General features: G+C 33.4%; 1 protein-coding gene across 6 annotated transcripts in view; it reads right to left on the reverse strand.

The window, feature by feature from the left end:
- Positions 1-2,824: 2,824 nt before the first annotated feature.
- LOC150099156 (uncharacterized) overlaps positions 2,825-17,096 on the reverse strand; it is a 55,494-nt gene continuing 41,222 nt past the window's right edge. For all 6 annotated transcript variants that reach the window (XM_090403576.1, XM_090403575.1, XM_090403574.1 and 3 more), the window contains one exon: positions 2,825-5,294. In XM_090403576.1, coding sequence (XP_090259702.1) covers positions 2,972-4,885 — 1,914 coding nt within the window. In that variant the 5' untranslated portion in view covers positions 4,886-5,294 and the 3' untranslated portion in view covers positions 2,825-2,971. The remainder of the gene's footprint in view (positions 5,295-17,096) is intronic.

A 17,096-nucleotide genomic window follows, 5' to 3' on the forward strand; every position in this document is an offset into this window, starting at 1 on the left:
TAAACTTCATGACATTTGGATGAACATGAAAATCAAGACTTTAGAAGAGTAGTGATTCTCCAATAGCAAGGATACTGTGTCAACAAAATATAAAGGTTGCCTTCCACCCCATTAATAAGATCTCTAATTGCCCAAGACCATCCCACTTGCCTCTCAGAAAACCAGGTGTCTACAAAGATCAGCTATAGTTGTGGTTTACACTATACAGGAGGGATATGCCAACCTCAGTATTTCAAGGATGTTGATAATGAAAGAAAACACAAATCAGAACTGTCAGCATATACAACTGAAATAAAATATCAATTACAACAAAAAACAAGGGATGATTTCACATCAGGTCTGGTTTTCTGTAATTCATTTTCTATGCTATCTGATTCTTTAATTATGGAGTAATACAAGCAAAAACATTCCTAGCATGTCTTCTCTCCAGAAGCCTACACAATGATATTTGAATATATTGCCTGGGTCTGCAGATGATAAGTGGGCTACCAATTCAATTTGCAAGGTTTTTGAAATTTGGAAGTCAATAATGGAATGCTGTGGAAATTTACTAAAAGGAGGAAATAAGTAACTATTGCAAGGACAATGCAATGGATTATGGCAGCGATGAAGAGGGCACTGCTTAATTTTAATCATTCTATCCATAAAAATTTGTAAACCTATTGTACATTAACACTATGGATGGGCTAGGTTAGATAATTCAGAAACCCTGCTACCAAGACTAAACACAGTACTTTTTCAAGCTACTTGAAGTTCATTAACACCTACATATGTTTCCTAACATCTATACCACATTCTAAGGCTTTTGATCAGGTCTGGCACAAGAGGTCTCAGCAAACTGTCATCCTATTGTCTGCCTTCTATCCTTGCAATTGAGTTACTAAGTTCCTCCCTGGCAGCTTACTACATGTCATATAGCTCTCTCCTCAGATTTCCCTACCAATGCAGGAATACAGCAGGGTATTGTATGTCTGTTGAAGAATGAAGCCACTATTTACTTGGTAAATTATGCAAGCATTTGTTCACCTGGCTTTCAAGGTAATGAAAAATTTAGAAAAGAGACTGTGGGAAAATCACTTGTAGTCAAATAGACAAGACAGGTTGAGGATTAAGATGTATAAGTTGATGAGTAATTGTACAAGATCAATGCAAGATAGATTATTCATAGAAGAATGGGAGTGGGTAAACAGTCAGAACAAGAGGCCATGCATGGAGTTGTATAAGGAAGATATTAATAAGAAAGTGAGGAGTGAATTTTTGCTTAGAGAGTAGCAGCTAAGTGGAATATTAATAAGCATGGAAAGAGTAAACCCATTTATGGCAAATTTATGGTACCCCCCCCCCCCACACACATCGTTCAAATTCTGTGAAATCAGTCCACAGGATTTGATTTTGATATGGTAAAGCATAGTTAAGCCATTTGGCCCCAATCAGTTAAGTGAAAGAGTGACTTAGAGGCACTTGAAACTTTTTCTATAGAATGTAATAAAATCAGATTAACAATCATATGAAATAAATTATTTTAATAACTAAACACACACACACACAGTAGTAAAATAGTCAGCATTAAATGCATATTTTCTGTGTTTATTACAAACTTCTTTGTGCAAAACTGTTAAAATATTTACAATATTGTGATTTATGATAAGTTGTTCTAAATTTTGTTATTACAATGTTTGTTCTTCACTGATTCATTCAGTCAGTGAGAATTATTTATCTAAAATTCTGGTGTCATCTAAATACTGCATATAAAGACAAAAAATCAATACTTTTTTTGACATGCTGATTTAGCAATTGCAAAACTAAATTATAATAATATCAACCTTATCAGAAAGAATCTGAGCTCTACAAGAATTCACAATTCATCCTTATTGTACATAATATTTTCTTACTCTGCTTTCAGTTTTAACAGAAATATTAATATTCACTAAATATATCAGAGGATCTTTTAAAATATACATAAGTAAACAAGCTGTTGAGAGTGCATTAAACTCAAAGATTTAACAGCGCAACTTCCAAATGAATCCCTTAAAATTTCCAGGATGTAAAGAAATACTTTGCACAGGATAAATATATGATTCTCCTCTCAAATGAAATTTTATACCTTTTAAGAATTTTCAAGAGTAAAGCATCATAACTTGTGTATCTTTATTTAAAAAATGGTTTTGTAGGTACAAAGTTTCATAAGTTGAAAGATTAAGATATAACTGCACTGGTGTGAATTCTTTTGTACAGTTTAAGATGTTCCAATTATTAAGCTGACTTTACACTGGTATGACAGGTAAAAAATTTCTTAGTGTGAATGCTTGTATTTCTTAAAATAATTTTTAAACATGATTTAATAACACAATTTAGATGTAACTCTCACTATAGCAAACTCATATGGATCAAAAAACGATTTATTTTACTGGGAGGTTTGCAATAGTGAAAAAATTCACAATAATTGACATAATTCATTACAGCAAATACAATAATTGTTTTTGCTATGGTGAAAGATGACTCTAAAAGGTTTTCCATCAATATGAAATCTCATGTATGATATGATTACTTGATGAAATGAAAGCACATAAGTTCACAGTATGTTTTACTTTTTGTGGAAATACCTTTTGCCAAGTAGTTTAAAATTTATAATTTACTAAAAATTTTGGAGGTGAAACATTTCTCACTGGTGTGAATTTTCATGGATTTTAAGATTTTCCAGTTGTGAAAATGATTCCCAACAAGTTTTACAGGTAAAAAGTTTCTTGTTGGTGTGAATTTTTGTGTGTACTTTGAGATATCCCTGTACTGAAAAAGACTTACCGCAAGTTTTACAGATAAAAGGTTTTTCATTAGAGTAAGTTCTTATGTGTGTTTTAAGACTTCCCTGTTCAGAAAATGATTTACCACAAGTTTCACAGGTAAAAGGTTTCTCATTAGTATGTATTCTTATGTGTCGCATAAGACTTCCTTTTTCAGAAAATGACTTGTCTCAGGTTTGGCATGTAAAAGGTTTCTCATTGGTATGAATTCTCATATGTATTTTAAGGCTTCCCTGTTCAGAAAATGATTTGCTACATGTTTCACAAGTAAAGGGTTTCTCGTTAGTATGAGTGCGCATGTGCCGCTTAAGATCAGAATTTGTTAAAAAGGATTTATTGCACATATGACATGCAAATGGTTTCTCACTGGTGTGAATTCCACTGTGTCTTTTAAGAGATCCCAATTGTGAAAATGATTTACCACAAGTATGACAAAGGAAAGGTTTACCACTGATGTGAATTCTTCTGTGTCGCATAAGATCATCAATTCTAAAAAATGATCTAGAACAAGTAGTACATGCAATTGTTTTTTCATTCCTAGTGTGAATTCTTTTATGCACATTAAGATGGCCCAGTTGTGCAAATTGTTTTTTGCAAATTTCACAGCTAAAGGGTTTTTCATTAGTATGAATTCTTATGTGTCGCTTAAGATTATCATTTCTTAAGAATGATTTACCACAAGTTTTGCAAGGAAATGGTTTCTCATTGGAATGAAGTCCAGCATGTGTTTTAAGAGTTCCAAGTTGTGAAAATGATTTACCACAGGTTTCACAGGTAAAAGGTTTCTCATTAGTGTGAACTCTTGCATGTAGTTTAAAACTGTATGGCTGTGAAAATGATTTACCACAAGTTTCACACAGAAATGGTTTCTTATTAATGTGAATTCTTGAATGGTCTCTAAGTTCTTGATTCCTTAAAAATGAATCACCACAAATTTCACACATAAAAGATTTCTCATTAGTGTGAAGTTTTGTATGTCTCTTGAGATGTTCGTTTTGTGTAAATGATTTCCCACAGGTTTCACAAGTAAAAGGCTTCTCATTAGTGTGAATTCTTGTGTGTCGCTTAAGATAATAATTTTGTAAAAATGATTTACCACAAGTCAGACAGGTATATGGTTTCTTATTACTGTGAATTCTCATGTGCTGTTTAAGATGCGCATATGTGACAAATGATTTTGCACACGTTCCACATTTAGTTGGTTTCTCATTAGTGTGAATTCTCGTGTGCTGTTTAAGATGTGCATATGTGACAAATGATTTTGCACAAGTTCCACATTTAAATGGTTTCTCATTAGTGTGAGTTCTTGTGTGTATTTTAAGTTGTCCTAGCTGTGCAAACTGTTTATTACAAATTTTACAGGTATATGGTTTCTCATTAGTGTGTGCTTTTATGTGTTGTTTAAGGTTATCATATCTTGAAAATGATTTACTACAAGTCCCACAAGCATAAGGTTTCTCATTAGTGTGAATTCTCATGTGTTGCTTAAGGGCATCATTTCTTAAAAATGATTTGCCACAAACTTCACAAGTAAATGGTTTCTCATCAGTGTGAACTTTTGTGTGTTGTAAAAGGCATTCATATGTGAAAAATGATTTACCACAAGTTTCACATGTGAACAGCTTCTCCTTAGTATGAATTCTAGCATGTCTCTTTAATTCACTATAGTATAAAAATGACTTACCACAAGTTCCACAGGCAAAGTTTTTCTCATTAGTGTGAATTTTTGTGTGCCTCTTTAGTTCACTGTTGTTTGAATATGACTTGCCACAAGTTATGCAGATAAATGGTTTCTCATTACTGTGAATTCCTGCATGTCTCTGGAGTTCACTATTATATGAAAATGATTTACCACAAGCTTCACATATAAATCGTTTCTGAATGGTCTGAATTCTTGAGTATGTTTTAATACTTTTTTGTGAAAAAGATGTACTACAACTTTCAGAAATGAAAGGTTTCTCACTAATATGAATTTCTGAGTGATGAATAAGGTCTTCATGTTTTAAGAATAATTTACCACAAGTTCCACATTTAAATAATGTCAACAGTGTGCGAATTCCCATATGTAGCTTAGGACTTCCCATTTCTTTGAATAACTTTTCACAGTATCACACAAAATATTTCTTATTGAACAGAAATTATGGTGTGATTAGCATGCAAAAATGATATGGCACATTTGTCATGGAAGATATTTCAATGATGGGAAAAGTAGTGTGTTACTTTCATGAATCAAAACATTCAAGTCTTCTCTAAAGCAGCATGTATATGATTTTGTCTCATGGACATGAGATCTCCCATAGTTTTATCTTTAGCTGAACATTCAAAGCTGAACTGGCAATTATTTCACTCACCAAATATTTTCTGTTAATTTATCCATCTCATATAAAAATCAATTATATGAAAAACTTCACAGTGCTTATGAATAAATGCTCTGCATTAAAAACTTGATTAATATTTGGTATGTTCCACTTTGTTGAATCAATGAGCTTTGTTCTAATAAAAAAAAAAGTGATTTCATATTAATTATGAATTTAAATACAATTTAACTAAAACACAAAATTACAGATAATTTTATAGCGATATCAATACATTTCATTATAAATTACTAAAAAAATAAAATTACAATAGTTTTAAACAGATGTCATACAAATTCTCATAAAAAATAATTATGTGATAGCTGAATTCTCTCATACTGGCATAAGTGGGACCAAGGCCAGCAACTTGACAGCATTTACTCATTAAATATCAATCACAGTGAAATAACATAATGCAAGTCAAACTTGAGCAAAATCGTGATGAAGTTCCATTTATATGCAACAGCACTTCCACAGAATCAGAGGCTATGGAATTTATAAAATAATGTTCTAGCACATGCCTTCATAGCTCTGGATGAACTGCTTTTCTGTTTCCGGAATTTTTGGAAATTCGAGAGAATCCACTAATGCATAATAGAAGGAATGCATAATCATTTTCAGCATCTTCCTACATCTTTGTCAGTTTATGTGGTATGCTTGCTGCTTGGCAACTTAATAATTACTATACACTAACACATTTTTGAAATTTAATGCTATCCAAAATAGTTGATAATGGATTGCTTGAACTGTATACCACATTCAAAGAACTCATTAATATCACATGTGATAAAACTGCTGGAAGATGTTAACTTTTAACTATGCCATACTCCATGTACACTACTGTTCATAATCATTTCACAAGAATCTGTTTCCTTTATAATTTATTGTGTTTATCACTTGTACACAGCGTCCCAAGAAAAACAGAACATCCCATAAGTCATAGAAACTAGGAAAACTCAATTATTTGGAAAAATACAGTCAAATGAATGGAATAAAATTGTTACAAATCATGTTTTTTCCTATATGTGTTGGTTATGTCCAACACATATATGAAATTTTCATTTTATGAAATCTCAAGATTTCTTAAAATGAAAATCTAATCATAACAATTTAGTGTGAATCCAGCTTGATCCTCCATAATTATATACTTTGCTTCGAACACTCAACAAGGCTGCAACCCAAAGTCATGGACTTGCTGTCGATTAGTATAGTGGCACCTTGCATTATAGTGGCAGATGTGATCTCCATTCTCTCCCAGTTGGCAAGTCTCACTCATCACCCACTTCAGAATCATTGTTGCCTCAATTTCTGGGATTTATTATCATTATTATTATTAATGCATGATGCCTCCAAGGCGTACAAAGACTCATCGAGGGAGGGCACCTTAATCCACCAAATATAGCAAACCGCCACTACCATCATCTACACCAATGCCATCTACTGCCCAACACTAGTATTTTTTTCTGTAAATTGCATGTGTACTCAAGACTGATTTTTCTGTATGTGGGATGAAAAACCTGAGTTTCTAGGAGAAAAACCTGCTACCTCCATATGAGGGCTATTTGCCATCATGAGTGAATGGGAATACCTTCACTTTCTTCAGTTTCTTAATGTCAGAGGATTATTAACATTAAAAAGGCAGCTTGTGGGTTTAAAACACAGATGGAAATGTCTAATGCTATAAATAATGCAGCCATCTGAATGCATGCTATAATGGTTACTTGTGTCTCTTTAGATTTAAGGACAAATGCTAGAATATTCTCTTGCTCGGTATTCTAAACCCACAAGTTGTCTTTTTAATATTAATAATCCTCCCACATTAAGAAAGTCCTATCCATAATTTTGCTGATGACACTACACTCAATTCCTCTTCCTCGTGTTACAAACTTTATACTATCCATATGATTCAAGCTTCAAAGATTTTTTTCACAAGTAATATCAAAACACTGATATCATTACTATTCTCCAATGATATCAGGATAAACTAAATCTGTGCCATCAAAATTCAGAGCTGTCATATTACTCATAGGAAAGATGTCACCACACTTTACTTCTTACTACCTGTAATATTACCCAAAACTTTAGTCTATATCAGGGAAGAGAAGCATTGGAAGACTGCATATCACTTAACAGATTCCTCATAAGGTCATAACTTCGTATATATATATTTTATTCGATAATAAACTTTAAAAAATTATCAAGAGGCATAGTATGAATATCGATATCACCACATTAACAATTTATTAAAACTCTCAAAAGTGTTTTTTTTTTATTTAAAAAAAAATTAATAATTCAAGAATGGAGTTCTACAAACTAAACATCTCAATAGTTAATAAAACACTATTTTATTATATTCTAGGAATACAAGCTTTACGTTAATTTATTTAACCAGTGGTACATAACTTAATGACTTATTTGAGACTGCTTACTGGATAAGAAACAAATAATTGGTTTCAGCATTGTTGTCTTTAGCTTCAGTTGGCCTTCAAGGTGAATGTCTGTCACTTATGATCTCAAGTTAATATGACAAATTATTATGATATGATGGTATGCTAACCATTGAACAATGGATAAGAATGAAATGCAACCATAGAACAATGGATAGATCAATAATAGCAGTTGATTTTTTTAACATTGTGTTTCAAAAATAAAATTTTTTAAAATATAATTAATTAAATACATGAGAATGTATAATTTGTAAATGATGAAGGTACATAATCGAGACAATGTGCTTAGGCCGCATTAAACACATCAAAAGGTCATATGCAGCCTAGGATTCGCCATCCTTGCACTTTTCTTTTCTAAACAGTCTAATGTTACTGTATAATAGGGATCTCATTGATCCAGTTTTAGAGTTTTTCAGAGTCCTGTCCCAGTGTTTTTCCAAGTACAATTTATTTTTGAAGATCAATACATTTTAATGGTTTGCCATCTGCAATTGTACTGTTTTAATTTGCAAAAAAGTCCATTATATGAAATTAAATGTTTTCTATGTCAAGTGGTTAACACTTACCATTTATACAAATCAAATGCTTAAGAGAAAATGTTTTCAGTGACATTTTAATGTAGTAATTCCCATTTTTAAAAGAAAGCAGTGTTGGTGGTGGGTGATACTTCAAAGTGGAATGTTCTTTGTGCTGCACAGTGTTTGCAGAACAAAAAATTTAATCATTATTCCAAAAGTATTTACAGAGCACTATTTAGGTGTGGGTATAACCTCATCAGATTATATACTTAATGTTTAAGTTTAATGGATCAAAATATTTGTATCTGTCACAGAGACTATAGGACACTGTCATCACACACAAACATAAAATACACACAACAAATGGAAGATTTCAGACCAAAAGCTTAAAGACTGATAAACTTATGAATGTCTGTGCCATCAAAATTCAACGCTGTCATATTACTCATAGGAAAGATGTCACCACACTTACTTCTGTACCTGTATTATTATCCAGATTTTAGTCTATATCAGGGAAGGAGAACTCTGTGGGTGTAGTAGCTAATCTTCGGTGGCAGATAAAAGGCCTAAGAATTGCTATTTCCCATAACTATAATCAGTTAAATTTGGTTGTTTCTGTACATCTACCGTTGATTACAAAAAAAAAAGTCTTTTATATTTGTATGTGCTGCAGTGAAGTATAGTAATTGTTATCTATTTGATTCTGGTGCAAGGCATGGTCAGCTAGATTTGACTGACCATAGTTGTAGCAGTGGATATATTTCTTGTTTTATTCAAGGCAGATGTTACCAGATCTCTCAGTTTGACCACCATATGATATGTTACAAGAAAGAGGGACCTTGTTCAAACATGAAACAGAGGAGGGAGTTAATCCTCAGGAAAGCAGATAAAGAAAGTCAACTTCATATGAAGTTTGAAAGCAGTACATATATATTTTATTATTATTATTATGTGACAACTCCAAGGAGTCCAAAGATTCATTGCAGGAGGACTGCTAAGCACGTCTCTCCATCTTCCCTACTACTTAATTCTCCATATGACAAGTTGCAAGAAAGAGGGATCTTTTTCAATTCTGAAACAGAGAAGGAGGGAGTTAAACCTTAGGAAAGCAGATAAGGAAAGTCAGCTTCATAATGAGATAATTTCTTTAAGATTCTAGCTATTTTTTTCTGAGGTGCTTCAGATATAAGGAATACTAATAGCAATACTATAATTTGTATGTTGAGAAGGATGTTAGGTGGAAAGCAGAACAATTATTTTGTTAAACCTTTTTAGCATTGTAGCTAATTAATAGGATAGCAGAACAAATAAATAAGAATCTGGCTGTAATGGAAGCCTGGCTGGAACAGAGGTTGAAGGTTCTGTATATGTACATATGTTATATATGTATCTGCCTATGTAGGCAGGTTTCTGTAAATTGAGAAACAAAGAATGTAAAATTGGGAAGATGAATGATTAGAGCACATAGAAAAGACATTATTGTTATTATTATTATATTTTTTTATAGTAAACAGGCAGGTTTCTGGAGTGCTCGATGTGGATGAGGAAAAAACCAATGTGTCTCTGGGTTATGTGACCAAATGAAGAACATATGAGAATGCTCTGTCTCTCAAAGTTTAAAAAAAAAAATAGGCATAATTAAAACCTAGAGCATACAATATATCCAGAACACAGATGAAGAAAAATGAAAATTACACTACCTGACACAGAACCTCACACTTAATGGTTTTGAACCAAAGACAATTAAAAAAATTCTTAATACAGCTCCTACAACTCCCTTATCAAAACAAGATTTCAAGAATGCAATCACGCTACCTACATCAAAAATGTCAGAGACAAATTGGCTACATTGCTCCACAAGTACAACATAAAAGTGGCTTTTCTTCCTTTACAAAAAATATCAAGATTCCTACATCCAACGAAACCGCCACATCATCCCATGAAAAAACCAAGCGTTTATCAAATTCACTGTTCTTGTAGCATCTGTTATGTAGGCCAGATGGGAAGGTCAGGAGTAATCCGCATGTGTTCTGTTCTTTTTTTGACAAAGACGTCAAAAAAAGGACACAAATCAGGCTTAGCATTCCACACAATTACTACTGGCCATCAAGTACTCTGGCAACAGACAAACATGTCATATGTTGATAAGAACTGTTTCACAAGAAAATTTAAGGAAGCTGCAAAAATGCTTCGATTCCCTATACAATGCAATAAAAATCAAGGCTTAATTTAACATCAAGTCTAGTCTGCCTTTATCAAAAATTAAACTGCTTCGGATAACATGCGTGAGCCACAGAATGTGGCAACAACTAGCATTGTTCCAACAAGCATATTATTTTGTATTCAGGTTCTCAATTAATGAACAGTTGTGAAGTCCAAAAGACATCTAATTAACTATTTAATTTGGTTGTTGTGTTCAACTTTTATACACCATTACCCCTGATGATGTAAGTCTTATGGCAAATGAAACTTCTTGGGTTTTTATCTTCTTTATTGTTTAATAAACATGTGGTCTCAATACCGAAACCTATCTCCAGAATTAATTAATTCATTTATTTATTGAACTTGCTAATATTTTGCAGGTTTTTCTAACCAGCATCTTAAGAGCACAAATTACAACTGTGATGACTCACAGCACTCAATTGGAATGTTATGGAAACAATTCAAATTGCAAATGAAAAGGAATGGGTAAAATTATATGACACTAGTATGCTTCCCCATAGCAGAGATATAAGCAAAACCACATGCAGCAGTTGATAGCATGAAATGTCACTCTGGAGATCAATATGCCACAACATACTACGACTAGAAACCACTGCCACACTGAATTGCACTTCATAGTGGTGTTGGATCCTACTTGTTCTTAATCTGTACCTTGGATCCGACATGATTACTATTACGATGTTCTTAACTAATTGATAAATTATAAGTTGATTTCTAATTCAAATATAAAGAAAATTTATATTTAAAGACTGTACCACTTTACATCTGAATTAGTTGTTCAAGAACTGAAGAAAAACCAACTCACAACTATCTCTCCTTTTAGGTGTTGATATTGTATATACTGGCTGAGTATATTTAACTTATCTCTCCCGCTTTGGTTCGAATATTTTATGAATGGTGCAGTAAAAGAGATTCAGGCAAAACACAACTTTAGATTAACAAAAACAAATATTTAATTTTATAATCACAAATTATACACTTAAGATCAAAATACTAAATAAGTTATTATAAACACTTCAGCCTTTCTGATAATACTGTCATACAAACTCAGACAATGGTAAATCTGTTATCTCTAATACAGTCTTCTCACAATTCTTTAAGTTCCAAATACGACAAAAATTGCATTAACACTTCTTCATAAACAAACACTTTTAAATTTACACTTCGGCTAATTTCTGAAATAGTTACTGTTAACATAAGGAAATTCTAGGATGAAACTCATGCACTTCTCTGTATAGGAATATTAATGGTTGGAATAATCTTACCGATAATCTTCTATCTTCATCTACTTATACATATACACTTTTTATAACTGTAAACACTTTAAACAGTAAACGGCACTCATTAAAATAATTCTTCTAAGGAATAATTGAATTAATCATCGGTCACAATACACATAAACAAACGTTGTTGCATAAAGTACTACTAATCACTCATGAAGTAGGGCAATACAATAATTCCTTAACTTTAGGTTTTATATGCACAGTTGTTCACTCTTCCGGCATTCAATTAATTCTTAGACACTACAATTCTAAACACAGCTATCGGTATACTTCAACTTTACAGCTCTACTATTCTTTAGTAACTTCGTGCTTTGCTTCAAGGTTCTGTGTATCCTTGAAAGGTCGGCCCTGAAATTAAATCTCAATTCAAGTATTGCTAGTCTATTTAGTAGTCACTCAGCTGTCTTCCATAGCTATAATTGTTATTCTACAACTTATTAGCTAACCGCCTCTCGACTAGTAGACTTTATTAGCTGCTTGAGTGACTTGCCGACTCGCTATTATCGCACTGTGATTCTCGAATGCTCCGATTCCAACCTAATGCTAATCCTCTCTCTCTCTGTTTCCTTCTTATTCTTATTTTCTAAGTTCTTCCCTTTTTATATCCATCCTTCCCGCCTAAATTGTTCTCGTGATCTAAAACTCTTTTCAATAAACTTTCTCCTCACGTGGTGTTCCAAAACGTGCTCGCTCACTTACATACGTCTCCATGACAACCAAACAAAATATAATAAAATTGGTCTATTGCATAACGTTAAACTTTCACAAAGAGGAATAAATAAAGAATATTTATATTTCAATTAATGCGCAGTTAAATTATCAAATACAAGTTCTTATAATATTAACATAATAATAATTAAAATAGCTTAATAATATTTAATACAGTCTTTTCACTATTAATACATATATGTTTGATTAAATAATTAGATATTAGACAAAATTAAAGTAGTTATATGAATATTAAATTGTAATATAAGTTGTTTACATTAAATAATATTTACAAGTCTAGCCTTTGTGATGGAAGATCATGTTGGATTCTGAACCAAATAATGATTACTCTAATCTCTATATAATCAGAATCCAACAGTGGCAATATCAAAAATATTACCAATGAAACAGAAAAAGAACACCACATTCACTTAGAAAAGCAAGAAAACAGATGAAAAGTAACATATCCAGATTACTCAACATCACCAGAGTTAAAATTCAGTACTATCAACATAAGAAGCCTGAATGGCAACGAAATGGAGCTAGCGGAGGAATTAGATAAGTACCAGATCGACATAACAGAGGTGACTAAAACAAAAATGACAAAAACTGGTGAGATCTTTCTGAGCAATAAATACAAAATGTTATATTCAGGAAATGACAAAAAAGGAAAAGAAGGAGTAGCCATAGTATTCAACACAAAATACGAGGCTAATCTACTTGAAAGGCAGGCAGTCTCAAGTAGAATGATGTGGGTAAACATCAGAATGGGGAACTGGACAATGAGACTTATTTGTGCCTATGTTCCCACAGAAGGTTCTACTAAGGTAGAAGTGGAGGAATTTTTTGATGCTTTAGAGAAAGCAACTGACACAATGAAAAAGGAAAAGTTGGTCCTTGTTGGGGATCTAAATAGCAGAGTAGGAAATGATTGTCAGACATACAAAAATATTTTGGGAAAATTTGTAGTCAGAAGTAAAACACTTGACCAAAGACTAGAGACCACAGATATGAGAGTCCTGAGAAAGATCAGAGGCATGAATAGATGGCATGAATGACAATATTATATTAAAAACGAGGATATTAGGAAAGAACTTGACATTGTCAGCATCCAGGAATGCATTAACAGAGCTAATCTCAGGTGGTATGGTCACTTAAATAGAATGGGTGAGGAAAGATTAGCAAAACAACTGTTCTCTGCCAGGTTGGCAGGAAAACAACCCAGAGGAAGATCAAGATATAGGTGGATTGATACGGTACAAAGTGCCTTAGACAATAGAAATATAAGATCTGATAATGTTGGAGTCTTGACAAGTAATAGACTGGTTTGGAGGAAAATTGCAGATAGGAAGTTAGTAATGATGTAAATAGCCGGCAAAGGCTTGTCGATTGGTAGAGCCTCTGCTACTAATGGCTCAGTTAAGTAAGTTTGAGCGCGGTTAGTAGTTGGAAGGGGACCAATTGTTCGATGCTGTTGGCACACTCTCCCTCGATGAGGCTTTGGACTCCCTGGAGGTGTCAAATAATAATAATAATAATATCCTGCACACCCCTTGAGGGTACATGTCAGGAATTTGATGATGATGATAGTAATAACACATGTTGAGGATGTTTTGTGGAGAAGGCATGGGTGGGTGATGCCAGACCCTCAAGAGTTAACCTGACCATTTAAATTTGGTAAAATCAGCAAATCACCATCCAATACTGACAAAAAAAACACTTCAAAACACTAAGAAAAACAATATCAGAAACAAATGCTGGTACATTATAAGATTTGGTATGTTTGGTTCATTCGAACCAAGTTTAGTGTTCTTTCACCACATGTGACTCAAAAACATCATCCTCCTTATTTCCATTGCTTAAAATGAACTAAAATCACCTAATCTTGAGATACCTCCATTTCTGATATTGGATTGTTTAATGTTTCTATATTTTTTTTGTTTGTGTGAGGTGGTGATTTGTTGATTTTACTGACTTTCAATGGTCAGGTTAGCTCTCTGAGGGCTGCAGGCCATCAGATATTCACACACCAAACACACTGCCTGTGACATAAAAAAAAAAAAAAAAAGCCCTGGCCACCACCTCAAAACACACCCACCTGACCCCAGCTCAAAAAACACACCAACATATAACACCAGAATCATTGTAACAAATAAACTCCATTTCCTAAAATAGCACATGTGCAAACACACACACACACATGCATGCATGCACAAAAACTAGAAAAAAAAAGAAGAATCCACGAAAATAAATATACCACAACCAATAAGAACACAATCAACATAATATTACAACAAATCTACTTTAAAAAAAAAAAAAATTGTTTCTGTTATTTTCCATAGCTGTGCATTGGCTTTTCATCTTCTGCTTAGTGGCAGGTCAATCACCAGAGTGATGCCACTTCCAATGACATCATCAACACACTGTTTATTTTTTATGTGGGTTTGCTGACATCTCTGCTATTGTAAAGCAAGCTTGTGTCAACTAACTAATGTGACTAACTAATGTCCTAACATCCACTAGGATCTGGATAACAATGCAATTAATTTTGAGAATTCTGGTGATTAAAATGACTAGCTCAGATCTCTTTAGCAAACTAATATAGCCATATTTGTTGGGGTTAGAAAAAGTGCTTCATAGTAGATGCCATTTCTAAAGAGAATGTCTCAGACCTGTATTGAGTTGTGTAGCACAGCTGACTTCTTCCATGTAACCTCCATGAAGAAATATCCAGAGCAGAGTGTGCCAATCCCATGTAATACAAATGATTGTAGATGTAGTTCCTCCATTCTTCAAGGTGTATGTTAATGGATCTACCAGTCTGTCCAAAGTAAGTCACGGTGCAGGCATAGGGAACTTTATACACTCCAGGATGTGCAAGAGGATGAAGCTGATCTTTAGGAGAACAGGTGAAAGTAACTAGCTGAATGTGCTAAGATGGCATGGAGATTTGAAAAGAAATTTAGTTCTCTTTTCAGATATACCTTGAATATAAGGATGTGAATAGTTTTGTTGTGATCTTGTGCTGGTTGTAGGAAGAATGGTGGGGCATGCAGTAGTTTGTTTAGATTATGGCAGCTGTAGTCATTGGCAGAAAAAGTGTTCTGAAACTGTGTTCAATTTCTTGAGCTACATCTTTAGAATAAATAGCTTTGGCTATATGTATAAGTTTTGAGGATGCTATACTGCTGTGATGGTTTATGTAAGTACCTTCCTGAATGTATGGGTTTCTGGATTTTCTCTAGGAAGAGAAGACAATTGTTTTTTTTTTTTTGTGGTGAAGTGAAGTTTTGAATGTTGGTTGTTCAAGTGTAGTAGTGTAGAGCAAATAATGCGTACAGGTCATGAGGCTAAATAGTAAAATCATTTGAACAGCACAGCTAAATTGCTGGTTTATGCATGCATGGCTGTGTTGAGTGCTTATTTTCAGAAATTTATGTATCCCTATATATGGTGATACAGCAGCCCCATATAGATATTTGTATATATTCTTTCTTTCCATGTAAACAAATAAAATTATATAAAAATGGTGATTCTGAATAATAATTCTTAATAAGGTCAAGGATCTCTATGTTAAAGATATACTGCTGAAATGAAGTAATCAAACTTAATAATGATATGCCACAATCTTTGAGGCTAAGATTTTCTATTATGGTTTTAAATTGAATGGAATTTTTAACAAAGGAAAGAGGGAGGGGGAGAAAGAGAGTTACCTCTGGTAATCGGGAGGGAGTGGATGACTTAGCGAATTGGCAGCTTTGTGGGTGGGCTGGCAACTACTGGATGAAGTGTGATTTCTGAAGTCTTGAAACCCCATATATCTTGAGATTGTTTAATATGGCTTAAAATTAAGATTTAGCTATTCGGTAATTTCTTTTAGGTCAGATGCAACTTTTTCTTAATATTATTATTATGTGACATCTCTAAGGGGTCCAAAGACTCGTCAAGGGAGGGCACCTACTCTACAACTCTCAGTCTCCACCATCTACTGCCCATCACCACTAGTATTTCACAGATAATCACGGACATCCATGCCTGTGGCAAGATTTGAACCTGAAGCCTTTTGGCTGGAAAGCAGATACGCTAATCACTCGGTTATCATAGTTTATTATAGCATATGTATATATGCTTATTTCTTCTGAAATCTTGTAGGAATCCAATCTATAATCTAGTAAGTAGAGGAAACTTTAAGAAATGTGCTCATTTTTTTGTAATAGTTTGATCCATAATTGAGGGTGTGAGTAGGGGAGCGAGAGGCAGGTTTTTTTCGTGCAGAGTTGTGAATTATTGGAATGCCTTGCCTGAGAATGTGGTATCTGCAAAGAGTTTGAATGTGTTTAAAACACGGTATGATGAGCTCTGTGTATGTGATAAAAGGACCTCCCAGATGAGTCTTTGACTCCATGAGGTCTTGGGGTGGTAATAATAATGAGTGACATTACCTTTTTTATTCAATTCCATATTGCCAGCAATTTCAGAGATGGTAGATATGACTGACCAGACTAGCGTGCTTACTTATAGTCATTTTCTTTTTTATAAGGTTTTACATGCAAATATTCTTTATGCAGAATGCTGGTCTTTGAGGTTTGCATTTTGTGAATTCTAGCCATGTCTAAATAAATATTATTACTGATGTGGGAGAAAAGAAAGACCACAGACACCACATGCGTCATGATTTCTAAATGGGGTAATTTCTTGTGAGTGATGGCAAAATTGCCTTCAAAAGAGGAGAGAGCTGAAAACATTTTCTATTAGTTATTGT

Source organism: Typopeltis vanoorti, chromosome 14 (assembly GCF_054136105.1).
Source record: "Typopeltis vanoorti isolate ZY-2024b chromosome 14, IOZ_Tvanoo_1.0, whole genome shotgun sequence".
NCBI classification, from domain to species: Eukaryota; Metazoa; Arthropoda; class Arachnida; order Uropygi; family Thelyphonidae; genus Typopeltis; species Typopeltis vanoorti.